This window comes from Dermochelys coriacea, chromosome 1 (genome assembly GCF_009764565.3).
Source record: "Dermochelys coriacea isolate rDerCor1 chromosome 1, rDerCor1.pri.v4, whole genome shotgun sequence".
In the NCBI taxonomy this organism is placed as follows: Eukaryota; Metazoa; Chordata; order Testudines; family Dermochelyidae; genus Dermochelys; species Dermochelys coriacea.
Window position 1 is genome coordinate 5,983,424 of NC_050068.2, and position 13,208 is coordinate 5,996,631.

At 42.4% G+C, this 13,208-nt stretch overlaps 1 protein-coding gene across 4 annotated transcripts in view; it reads left to right on the top strand.

Moving 5' to 3' along the window:
- The window catches only part of NUP98 (nucleoporin 98 and 96 precursor), a 62,132-nt gene that overhangs the window by 27,206 nt on the left and 21,718 nt on the right, over positions 1–13,208 (top strand). For all 4 annotated transcript variants that reach the window (XM_038377785.2, XM_038377710.2, XM_038377873.2 and 1 more), the window contains exons 15-22: positions 420–536; positions 1,925–2,229; positions 2,702–2,815; positions 3,880–4,018; positions 4,348–4,525; positions 5,061–5,225; positions 11,182–11,358; positions 12,232–12,388. In XM_038377785.2, coding sequence (XP_038233713.1) covers positions 420–536; positions 1,925–2,229; positions 2,702–2,815; positions 3,880–4,018; positions 4,348–4,525; positions 5,061–5,225; positions 11,182–11,358; positions 12,232–12,388 — 1,352 coding nt within the window. The remainder of the gene's footprint in view (positions 1–419; positions 537–1,924; positions 2,230–2,701; positions 2,816–3,879; positions 4,019–4,347; positions 4,526–5,060; positions 5,226–11,181; positions 11,359–12,231; positions 12,389–13,208) is intronic.

Here is a 13,208-nt window from a genome sequence, read left to right on the forward strand (position 1 = left end):
GGGTTTGGTTAAAGGTATTGAAGGCCTTTAGAAATGGCCTGTGTTCAGTAATAAAACATAGTCTTTAGAAAGCTTTCTATTGTATGAGTTGGCCTTTCTATTTAATAGTGGCCCTGGCAGTCACTTCATCTCTCCTCTCAAGTGCTGTGGTAGTGAGGCCCACTCAGTGTTCTTAAAAAACACTCCCCCAACTACCCCTATCAATTGGAATGACAAACTGATACCTCATACCCCTCTTGCTACCATCTGCTGGGAAAGACTAACAGGACTTGGCAATAGTTATGGCATTGTCATAACAGAATGCTAGCTAATGTGGCTTAAAGTTGGCTTAAATATTCTCCCATCCCTGGAACTCTTGGGTCAAAAGCATGTCTCTCGTGCTGCAGATCACTGAGAACTGCTGCTTTGGTATATTTTAGGAAGAGCATCAAGAAGCTGGTTTTGAAAAACCTCAATAGCAGCAACTTGTTTTCTCCTGTCAGTCGTGAAGCTGAAGATCTGGAACCTCCATCAGAGTATCCAGAGAATGGAGAGCGGTATGTTTTTACATGACACAGCTGATTATGCCTCTAGAAACAGATTTAGTTAACTTTCTCATAAACACATAAACCTCTGAAAAAAGCTCTCTAGAATCTAAATCTATGCAGTATATAACCCTCTTGCTTAGAAATAAGCTCATAACTTATTGAATCACACAAATAGCTTTCAGTAGCTTACATTACTACGAGAGCTATTTATAGACATCTTTGCAATGCTGATGTCATGGCAGAAGGTAAGTTTTAAATATCCAAATAAGAATATGGACTGATAACACACAGATTTTTGTATGACTGACTGACTTTTCTGTCTAGTTGAGACTAAAATTCTTAATTGTAAAACAAGCTGTGTTTATAGAGGGACTTCAGGTTCTAGGAGGTTAACAAAGATATTTAAGCAACAAAGATAATCAAGTTTGTGGAACAGCTTCTGTACTAGAGAGGTCTATATTCACTTTTCCACACCGTTCATGATTTTAAAGTGGTGTTTACTCTGTGCCTCAATACAAAAACCAGGGATCGCCCATTGAAATTAATAGGCAGCATGTTTAATACAGGAAATACTTTTTCACACAGCCTGCAGTTGTCCTGTGGAGTATATTGCCACAGGATGATGTGATGGCGAAAAGTATAACTGGATTTAAAAAAAACTAGATAAGATCACGGAGGATAGGTCTATCAATGGCTATTAGCCAAGATTCTCTCGATGGACCACTCATCTGACTCAGTATGGCCTTTCTTATGAACAGTACAGGCTTCCTCACCAGTGTATCAATTAGAGCTGGGCAGGAAACTGTTTTCCATCCCTGGAAAATTCCCACGCTTTTGGGGGGAAAAAATTCCCGTCCAGACTTGCAAACAGACAGTCAAAATTTTTTCGTTCAGGTCAGGTCTAAACATCCCATTTCAACAATTTCAAAACACTTTTTTTTCCAAACCTTTTGAAACAAAACTGACCCATTTCCACAGTTAGTTTCAGGTTCAACAAATTATTCATTAGAAAATGCCAAACATCTTGTTAAATTCCTGATCCGCTCTAGTCTCAGTTCTGACCTGGAGTCACCACCTAGTAAGGATTAGGGAAATACACTAGCCATGTACCCACTCAGTCTGTATTGCTGAGGCTGCCAGTTGTGAACTAGGCATCTCCACCCTAAGGTTAGCTTGATCCTTTGGGCAGCAAGACATAATCGACTATAAACCTCTTTTCCCAAAACAATGTAATATATGTTCCAGGCACTAATGTCTAGTGTTACATGTGGTAGCGTACCTCCACACAGCAGGAAGAATCTGGTGTGCCCTGTTATGAGATGAGAAACAATGTGTTGTAACACTGACACAAGATTTTTTTAGAAATGAATGTTTGAATGGCTTCATTCTTTCTTTAGGTTCAACTTTCTATCCAGATCTGTTGATGAGAATCACAGACAGGAGGGTGAGCGAGAGGAAGAGGATGATCACCGTGAAGTGACTAGATTTTACACTAACCCCATTGCCAAACCCATCCCACAGACCCCAGAGAATGCAATGCACAAACAGAATAATGTGGATGATACCATTGTGGCTCTGAACATGCGGGTTGCCTTGCGGAATGGCCTGGAAGGCAGCAGTGAAGATGCTTCATTTCATGATGAGTCACTGCAGGATGACCGTGAAGAGGAGAATGAAAATGTATATAGTCTGCACCCAGCAGGTCAGATTCGCACTGCTGTGTGGTGCTGCTCTATCTTTAGTCTTGCTCCTTCCTGATCCTCCTCCTTCCTTTGCTTTATTTTTAATGTATGCTGCCCTTTATCTTTAAGTAGTTTCCAGCTTTCTCTCCACCAGATGCCATTCCTCAAAAAAAAAAAAAAAAAAAATCTTCCTACCTTCTCCTCTCCCTCCTACCCAAGATGTTTTATGTTTTCATCTTACCTTAGATAAAATACTCAGTGCATGGAATTTCTCACTGTAAAGTAATATAAACTTGACACTGTTAATAAGATGTCTGGATAGGCCCATCTGTACTCTGGCTTCTGTTACTTTATTGTTCGCTTACATTGTACTGATTTTCAACTTCTGTGTAGGGTCCCTCAGCTGTCATTCAGTTTTCTTGGCAAATGATTAAGAAAATTTCTGAAGTTAGTCTTGTCCTCATCTGTGTGCTCAATTATTTTCTACTGTAGGAATTGTTCTAACAAAAGCTGGCTACTATACCATCCCGTCTATGGAGGATCTAGCTAAACTTACCACTGACAGAGGAGAGTGTATTGTGACTGATTTCACTATAGGTCGTAAAGGTGAGTATAGAATCATTTTGAATACGTGTTCTCCTGCCACCAACTCTTTTTAGAGCTTTTAAAGCCTGGGCTTTGTATTTCTTCAGCATGAATGTAAAATAGCTACCTTGCTTGGGATATTTATCATCCCTAGGTGACAAAAGCTTTAAATACTTTTTCAAATTGGCTGTGCACTCAAGCTCTGTGAATTAGACTACACAGTGAAACTAAAATCATAGCTTGTAAAATTCCAACACCTCCTATATGAAAAGAACAATATTTTCAGTAGTTCTCCAGATAGTTACAGGTAGCTTAAGTCCAAAACTTGGACTCAAAGTTTACATAAAAATGTCTAGCTCAGCTTTACTGGCCAAGCTGAGTGCTATTCATTACTACTTTTGCTTCAAACTGGATTTTTACAAATCCAGTTATTATACCATGATTGGAAAATGGAAAGATTTGAATACTTACAGTCTGACACTGTCCCTTTCAAGCAGTTTACTGCTTGAATTCTGGATGAAATCATAACTTTGTAATTCTCAATGAGTGTTTGGGAAAAGATAGGTACTGATCAGAGATGCAGTATGAGCTGCCAGGATAGTACTACTATCAAAAACCTTATGACTACATAAAGGAATTGAATGTAAAATTAGTTTGGTTATACAGCAACTTGGGGTCAGTCTTGCTGTTGTATATGCATGTCGGATATTGTGTGCAGTTCTAGTACTTTGAATTCAACAAGGAGACAAATAATTAAAAATAGAGGATAGGACCACCCAGGAGGAGCGACCAACTTAAGTGGTCTAGAAAAGATACTTAAGGACTCAAATTTATTACTGAGAGGGAGCAATCGCCAACAGACTGAAACTATCGCCTTTTAGAATGGAAAAAGATAATCATAAAATTGCTCAATTACTTATCAGTTGAATAGAATAACAGGAGTTTGAATGGCAATTTAAGGATATTTCAAGTAAAATGAACAAAATGTGAAAACTTTGGAGAGTTTGCCAATGCACTTCTCTGCGGTGGTATTACAGCATTTGCTATTGGAGCAGAAGTACAAGTTGGGTTTGTTTACTTTCCAGGTTACGGATCAATTTACTTTGAAGGAGAGGTGAATCTAACTAACTTAAATCTGGATGAGATTGTGCATGTCCGCAGGAAAGAAGTTATTGTCTATCCTGATGATGATCAGAAGCCACCTATTGGTGAAGGTTTAAATAGGTAATTCAAACTTTTCATGTGTTTGCTTTGGGGGGGGGGTAGCCTGGTAAGTGGATTTTGGTAAACCTATCACCCTTCTTGTCATCCAGAAGGACCTCTTTCTATTTTAGCTATCCCAACAGCCCGCAAATCTAAATCCTTTTTTCAGGCATACATTCAGGTTATTAATCTTGGACAAAATCTACTGGTCAGTGACGGTAGTGTTTCTGAACCAAAGCGTGTTTGAGCCAATGCTTGTGGTTTGTTCCAAACTTGATATAAACTTTTTTGAATGCCTCGTTTCAAAGCTCAGTGATCTCATGCCCTTCCTTTGTCTACATTTTTAACAGACGAGCTGAAGTTACATTGGATGGCGTTTGGCCAACGGATAAAACATCTCGCTGCTTGATAAAGAGCCCAGAACGACTAGCAGATATCAATTATGAAGGCAGACTGGAGGCTGTATCTCGGAAGCAGGGAGCCCAGTTCAAAGAGTACCGTCCAGAGACCGGTTCTTGGGTGTTCAAGGTAATTTTCACAGTTACACACAGTTTATAAGCAGTCAGCGATGAGTATTACAAAAAGATCTGGGTGGAACAGAAGTCAGAATTTCCCTGATAAACTAGTAGCTGTCAATACTGTAATTCCAGTGCCTTTATTCAACTGTTTTTATACTAGTTTAAGGTTTCAAAGTGCTCTTTGATCCATTTAACTCATGAATTGTAGTACTAAAGTTTTTCAAGTAATATATAGATCATTCTGATTGTAATAGTCACAAAGTGCAAACTCTCCAAAATAGTTCCCAGGTGATTCATTAAGAACTGGTCCCGCATATATGCAGTGTTTTATACAAAGATTGAACTCCTTCAGAATCATGTATGCTTCAGTATGCAGTTACTCATTAGAATATTTAAGGGGAGACTTTCGGACCCAAGGGACAGCTAAACACCCAGCTCTATGTGAAGTCAGTGGTAGTTGTGCACCAACTCCCATCTGTGCTTTTGAAAATCTTCCCCATGTTTGTATCCCTATTAGCAACTCTTTGGCTTTTATCATTGTACAGGTGGCTCACTTCTCTAAATATGGCTTGCAAGATTCTGACGAGGAAGAGGAGGAACATCCTTCAAAAGTGGACGCAAAGAAGTTAAAAACTGCCCAAGTGCCATCCCAGGGGCAGCTGGTGCCCCAACAAATGGCTCTAAATGGCAAGCCAACACCTCCAGCTCAGGTAGAAAAAAATCAGTGACGTGAAGTTTATCCATAAAATGAAGTTTGAGGAATAGCCATTTGCCCTAAGACAGAGCCCTTACTATTGCAAATGTCTTGGAGACAGAAGAACACAAAGCATTTTTAGAACCGAACTTACTCACACTGGGGTGGTACTTCTGGTCTCTTACAGGATAGCTGCAAGATCTTTGTATACTTGGCGTGCTCTTCCCCGTCCTTGCATCCTTTGTTTGGAATTAGGGTTTTTGTTGGTTGAATCTTGGAGTTTTTTTTGGTAACCTGATCACTTCTTGTTTAGATCCCAGGGTTGTAGGCTATGGCGTACTTGCACTAACTGGAAGAAAACATGGTTTTGTTAATATTCTCAAATATGTGCAATATTACCCTTGCCAGTCATGCCGCCTCCAGCACCTGAAAACAAATTGCTTTGTGTATTAGGTTTTTAGATTGTATCGTCAAACCTCATTCTGCATGCAAACTTGTAATCTGGTATTTGAAGAATGTACTCTACTTTATTAAAATAAGATCTAAAGTTTTTACAAGTTTGGCTATACAACTAATTTCTTAAAAGGTATTGGATCAGGGTGGGATGTGGTGCAGTTGTTGCATTCTGAAGTTTTTATCCCAATTCATTATTCAGTATATGTATACACTTGCCTTATAGGAAGGTGGCGTTTTATCCAATCCCTAGCATCAACCTATGTAGCAATATCCTAAATGCTGAATGGTTACAAACAATTGTCAGATTTAAATGAAAATGGAATACTTTTCTTATACAACATTGGAAAAAGTACTGCTGACAGTAAACTAAACCAGGTCTTGGTGTTAATGGAGTAAAAAAGCATTTTATAATGGAGGTGTTCCTGGTAATTATGGAACAAAGCACTTGTGTCCAAATAATGATCACCTGTGTCCCAGGAAGTAAATTGGTCAGTACAAAGTAGAGCTCAAGTTGAATGCAGAATGTAAAGGACTTGAGTGTGATTCTTCTTGGTGTCCAATCCTCCGCCACTGCAACTTGAGACCAATACTCCTTGTTCTGTCATCTGCTACCACTGAGAACAATCTAGATCCATCCTCTCTGGAACCCCCTTTCAGGTAGTTGAAAGCATCTATCAAATCCCCCCTCATTCTTCTCTTCTGCACACTAAATAATCCCAGTTCCCTCAGCTTCTCATAAGCAGTGGTGAGCTGGAGCCAGTTCACACTAGTTCAGGGGAACCAGTTGTTAAATTTAGAAGCCCTTTTAGAACTGGTTGTCCCGAGGCCAAAAGTGGCACCTTAGGCGCCGACTCCGTGGGTGCTCCGGGGCTGGAGCACCCATGGGGGAAATTTGGTGGGTGCAGAGCACCCACTGGCAACTCCCTGCCTGGCTTCAGCTCATCTCCACTCAACCGCCGCCTCCCCAAACGCACTGCCCCGCCCCGCTCTGCTTCTTCTCCTCCCCCCCCCCCCCCCCGGCTTCTGGCGAATCGGCTGTTTGGTGTGGGAAGTTGGGGGGGGGGGGGCTGAGAAGCAAGCGGCGACTTCGCACTCAGGCCCAGGGTGGCGGAGGTGAGCTGGGGTGGGGGGACCCGAGGAGGGCTGCCTGCACTGCAGTAGGTAACCCCGGGGGCTGGGAGCACAGGGGGAACCACTCCCTGCCCCAGCTCACCTCTGCCTCCTTGGGCCTGAGTGTGAAGCTGCCGCCTGCTTCTCTCCCCTTCCTGTGCCAACAGCTGATTCGCAGGAAGTCGGGGGGAGTGCAGAGAAGCGGGGTTGGAGTGGCACATTCAGGGGAGGGAGGTGAGCTGGGGATGGGCATGGGGCAGGGAGCTGTTGGTGGGGACTCTGCACCCACCAAATTTTCCCCGTGGGGGCACCAGCCCCAGAGCACCCACCGAGTTGGTGCTTAAGTGCCATTTTTGATGTGATCAGTGGGAGGGAGCAGCCGCTCTCTCCCATGACCCCTCCCCCCGCTAAGCTTCCGCACCCCTAGGAGCCAGAGGGACCTGCTGGATGCTTCCCGGGAGCCACTCCAGGTAAGTACCACTGGGACTTGCCCCCTGGCAGGTCCCTCTGGCTGTTAGGGGCGGGGCGGGATGGGCACCCACTACGGTGGCCCACGAGACCATCCTGCCCCGTTCTGGGTGCAATCGGGATGGGGGTGGATGGGCCAGGGGTTCCAGGGGAGGAGGGGCATCAAGGAACACGGGGGTGGATGGGGCAGGGGCAGGCCACGACCCCCTCGTGGGGTGAGGAGGGAACTGGTTGTTAAGATTTTGACAGCTCATCACTGCTCATAGGTCATGTGCTCCAACTCCCTAATAATTTTTGCTGCCCTCCGCTGGACTCTTTCAAATTTTTCCACATCCTTCTTGTAGTGTGGGGCCCAAAACTGGACACAGTACTGCAGATGAGGCCTCACCAATGCCAAATAGAGGGGAATGATCACGTCCCTGGATCTGCTGGCAATGCCCCTACTTATACAACCCAAAATGCTGTTAGCCTTCTTGGCAACAAGGGCACACTGCTGATTCATATCCAGCTTCTCGTCCACCGTAACCCCTAGGTCCTTTTCTGCAGAACTGCTGCTTAGCCGCTGGGTCCCTAGTCTGTAGCGGTGCATAGGTTTCTTCCATCCTAAGTGCAGGACTCTGCACTTGTCCTTGTTGAACTTCATCAGATGGCCCAATCCTCCAATTTGTCTAGGTCTCTCTGTATCCTATCCCTATCCTCCAGCGTATGTACCACTCTTCCCAGTTTAGTGTCATCTTCAAATGTGCTGAGGGTGCAATCCATGCTATCTTCCAGATCATTAATGAAGATATTGAACAAAACCGGACCCAGGAGCGACCCTTGGGGCACTCTGCTTGATACCGGCTGCCAACTAGACATGGCGCCGTTGACCAGTACCCGTTGAGCCTGACGATCTAGCCGGCTTTCTCTCCACCTTATTGTCTATTCCTCCAGCCCATACTATAACTTGCTGGCAAGAATACTGTGGGAGACCATATCAAAAGCTTTGCTAAAGTCAAGGAACAACACGTCCACTGCTTTCCCCTCATCCACAGAGCCAGTTTTCTCATCATAGAAGGCAATTAGGTTAGTCAGGCATGAGTTGGCCTTGGTGAATCCATGCTGACTGTTCATGATCACTTTCCTCTCCTCTAAGTGCTTCAGAATTGATTCCTTGAGGACCTGTTCCATGATTTTTCCAGGGACTGAGGTGAGGCTGACTCGCCTGTAGTTCCCCGGATCCTCCTCCTTCCCTTTTTTTTAAAGATGGGCACTACATTAGCCTTTTTCCAGTCATCTGGGACCTCCCTCGATCACCATGAGTTTTCAAAGATAATGGCCAACAGCTCTGCAATCGCATCCACCAACTCCTTCAGCACTTTTGGATGCAGTGCATCTGCCCCCATGGACTTGTGCTCATCCAGCTTTTCTAAATAGTCCTGAACCACTTCTTTCTCCACAGAGGGCTGGTCACCTCCTCCCCATTCTGTGCTGCCCAGTGCAGTAGTCTGGGAGCTGACCTTGTTCGTGAAGACAGAGGCAAAAAAAAAGCATTGAGTACATTAGCTTCTTCCACATCCTCTGTCACTAGGTTGCCTCCCTCATTCAGTAAGGGGCCCACACTTTCCTTGACTTTCTTCTTGTTGCTAACATACCTGAAGAAACCCTTCTTGTTACTCTTAATATCTCTTGCTAGCTCAACTCCAAGTGTGATTTTGGCCTTCCTGATTTCACTCCTGCATGCCTGAGCAATATTTTTATAGTCCTCCCTGGTCATTTGACCAATCTTCCACTTCTTATAAGCTTCTTTTTTGTTTTTTAAGATCAGCAAGGATTTCACTGGTCGCTTGCCACATTTACTATTATTTCTACACATCAGGATGGTCAAGCTTTTAGACAGTACGGCTTACCGTGTCTCTTTGCCCCTGGTTCGCCTGCTGTGATTTTGTGGGTAAGGAGAGACGGTGATCGTGCACAGCCCAATGAAGAACAGAATGAGCCCCTTAGCAAGAAGGTACAATGGGATGCCCTTTTCTGTTAAGAGCCAAGATATGGTGTACCTCTTTTTTGTATTTTGTATCATTGCTGTAGGTTTAGAGGTTGTTGTAAGGGGCAAAAAGTTGCCCAGACTTAATACAGAAACATCAGGAGACTATATAGTATGGATTTAAAACTCATCAAATTGTTGGTGTAGAGAGCCAGGAAATACAATGCATTTATGGTTAAGGCAAAGGTTTAGGATCTAGATCTAGGTTTTCCTCCTAGTGCTGTCCCAGTCTTTGTGGTTATATTCTAAAAATGATTTCAGAAATGAGTTTATCTGTTCATTGGCCTTGAGTAAAGTTGCTCAGTGTGATGGCCTGATTTTCAGGTTCTGGTTTGCAACAGTTAAGCTGTGTTCTTTCTGGCTTGTGCATCATCGCAACTAATAGATTCTACCCTGAAATAAACTTCATCTGATGCACATGAAGGAGCAGAATCTAACTCTCTCTTTCATTAATGCATTGGTTCAACAATGTGAACGCAGTAAAGGAGTAAAATCATGTCAAGTCAGCTGCTCTGGCTTGAAATGCACAGAGTAAGAATATGTGAGTCTTAGTAACTGGCTAATTCTGATGGCATCTTGTGTGCCTGGTATAGTGGCTCCTTTGCAAAGTGCTTTAAGGTCCACATATGGAAGGTGCTATGAATGGTGCAAGGTAACTTTACTAAAATCCCCAGCTTTTGCATGGGTCAGTGAAACTTGTGCTTTTGATCATAAACATACTTAGTTTTGCAAATCTTATTAGCACACTATAAATACCTGGTCATGAGCTTCTTAATAAAAACAAAATACCTGTCTGCCTGCTGTTACAACTTCAGTTTTGTTACAGTTTATTGCAGTAGCATCTAGAGGCCCTAATCAGGGAGTCAGGTCTGTGCTAACACATTCCCTGCTACAAAAAACCTAAAATCTAATTTTGTCAGAGTTGTGCATGGCTCTTCAACTGTCTCAGAGAGTTTATAATCTTAAAAGGTGACCTGCACAGGAAGAGGAATGGGGTTTATGTTGCTTTATTGGCTTGATAGTTTTGTTTTGTGGGTTCGCTTGTTTTATCTTAGAAAAGTCAGAAATATGAATTCTTGTCTGTCTTCTTGCTGTTTTTGTGTAGAAGGATTGGGAACTTTCTTATCCCTAAATTAAAGGTTTGGTGTGTGTTGTGTTACGAACGGCTTTTATTCCAACTGGCCTGACACATCAAACAGCCACGTGAATAAAAACAATTGTTCTTTTGATCAGGTTTCATTTGCATGGTTTCTCTGCCCTAAACCAGAGCACCTCTTATTCTACAGCAGAAATTCATAAAAATCCCTGTGGCTACTACATCAATTCTTTATGTGGAGTAGTAATGAGGTATTTTTAGCTGTCTTGTTACTTAACAGCCAAGAAAAAGGAGCCAGTACTATGTGACAAGTCAGTCATCTACAGACCTCCAGTGGCCCACAGTTTCAATCATCCCAGAGTTCTAGAATAAAACAGCCTTGACTTTCCATTTTACAACTATCAGAACTCTTCTGGAGAAAAACTTGGGACATAAATCCACTTTTCCTTTAGTAGATCACATTTACTTGGAAAATGAGGAAGAACTGATCTGATCACGGTTGGGAGGGACTTTGCCGACTTAAAGGAACATACCCAGAGAATGTTTGCTATATAAGTGAAGGGGAAAGTTAACTCTCATTAGCCCATGATGTTGAAAATAGCTTCATCACTGCATTATTGCAACTCTAAGGGAAAACGGGACCAGGTAATATGACCATCCCTAAATGTAGAGTCTAACTTGGAACCCAGAAATGACCAGTGAATACTTCACTTCACTTGCAGGTGATTGTTGAAGTCATTGAATAGTCTTGCTTTCTCAATAAACTGACCCAGAATCTGCTATTCTCTAACATGGTTTCCATGTCTTTGTCTGCAGAGCCCAGAAGTGGAACAGCTGGGAAGGGTTGTGGAACTGGACAGCGATATGGCCGACATCACCCAGGAACCAGCTCAGGATTCAATACTAGAAGATAGCATTACAGAAGAGCCGGAACTGGTGCCTGCTTCAACACACATTGCATCTTCGCTTGGTATAAACCCCCATGTCTTACAGGTGAGCCACTTGCTGTTTCTATAGATATCTAAGTGGTAGACCCTGCTCTTGCTTTATCCATCTGCCCAATTTCTGACAAATCACTGTGACTTGTCTTCAGAATTGAGCATATTATTTATATACAACTTCGAACATTACAATATATATTACATCTACCATACCTAGGAATCTCAAAGAGCTTTTACTGTATTAATCATTGGTAAAGTGCTTTATGGGAGGAAGTTAAAATAGTTCTCTTCTGATTTAAAATGGAAGAATTCAAGTAAGTACTGTGATAGCTTGTCCTGGCTGGACACCAATGCAGGCCATCACACCTGCTCCTATGAAAATCTGGATAATGTGACCACAAGTACACAGGACTACTGTTTGCTGTCTCAGCTGAAAAATAGTGCTCAAAGTGCTATATGTGGGTGACTATTTTAGCATTTTAATATTGGGTCAAAGGAAAACTAATACAACTTCCCCACTTGCAGTACCCAGTTACTACTTGGTTTTCCATTTGAGTACTGACAACTTAAGCAAGGTCTGAGATAACACAGTATCAGCTCCTAAGGTCGTATTGATCAGTATTGGATATTAAATAGGATGCCACCATTGTAGTTTAGCAGGTAGACTTAAATCACTGGTTCCTCATAATGAATTGCTTTTAGTTCTCATTTTATAACCATCCCATCAGATCGCTCATGATCTAATTTGAAATGTAAGTTTCAGTATGAATGGATCAGTGGTGGTTTATATGTAACCTTTAAAGGTGGCTTGTTGTTTTGTTTTTTTTTTTTGGGGAGACACTAGTTAGACCTGCTAGCCACTGCTAATTTGAGTCAAGTGTTGTGGGTTGTGCTAGCATGCAGTCTTGTTCTATGATGATTTTAGATCATGAAAGCTTCCTTGCTTGCTGATGAAGAGGATGTAGACTTGATCCTGGATCATCACTTTGGCAAACAGCCTACAAAAATGGACACTTCTCAAGAGATCTGCTCTCCCAGGCTTCCAATTTCAGCATTGCAAGGACAGAAAAGACACTCCTCAGGTACTGTAAGGATCCATATTTCTGCACCAGGAGATACCCACAGGTGTTCACTTTAAAATAGTTTTAGTCTGGGGAAAAGCCAACATTTAAAAACTTGTTTTGGGCAGCTGGTGTCTTGTGAATTATCCTAACCTTCTAGACACTGGCTGTCTTTCAAGTCTGATTTCTAACAGTGTTCAAACTGGGTCATTATTTAAATACGCATTTGAGAGCATTAGGATGGTATAAAGAGATTGGGTTTAATACTAATTAACTGCTGATAAGGTATTCTGTCATTAATTACACATACAGCTAGGAACTGTGTGCGCATAACTGACAACTGTGATCACAAGAGAAAACGTAGCTTGTATATTTAAGGAAGTTGCAATGTTGGCAACATTAGCACTGCATGGTCCACTTAAGTGAAGTGTGCTTAACTGGTGTGTCTCCATAAGGAGCCAGTTTAAGTCCAGTGGTACTTAATAGTAATGCTTATTGTTTCCTGAGGACACCTTCAGGTGACTAAAGCCATGTCTGTTCTAAATCTGTCTAAGGCCACACACATGTCTGGCACAGAGGGGCATCTGTTCTTTCTCTGAGGTACTTAACGGCCCTTGTTGGTGTAGTGCTTAGTTTGTACCATGGCTTGGACAATTGTGCTATAGCCTAGTATGTGACTGTTCATGACCATACTTGTTGTCCCATTCATGCTACAGTCAGCTGTGTTAAAACCAGGCATGCTTAACTGTATAGTAAATGCTATTTATTAACTACTAGCTGTTCTGAATAGTTTTGGTGGAATTTCAGAAGATCTTAAATGTCCTGTTAAATGCAGAGACCT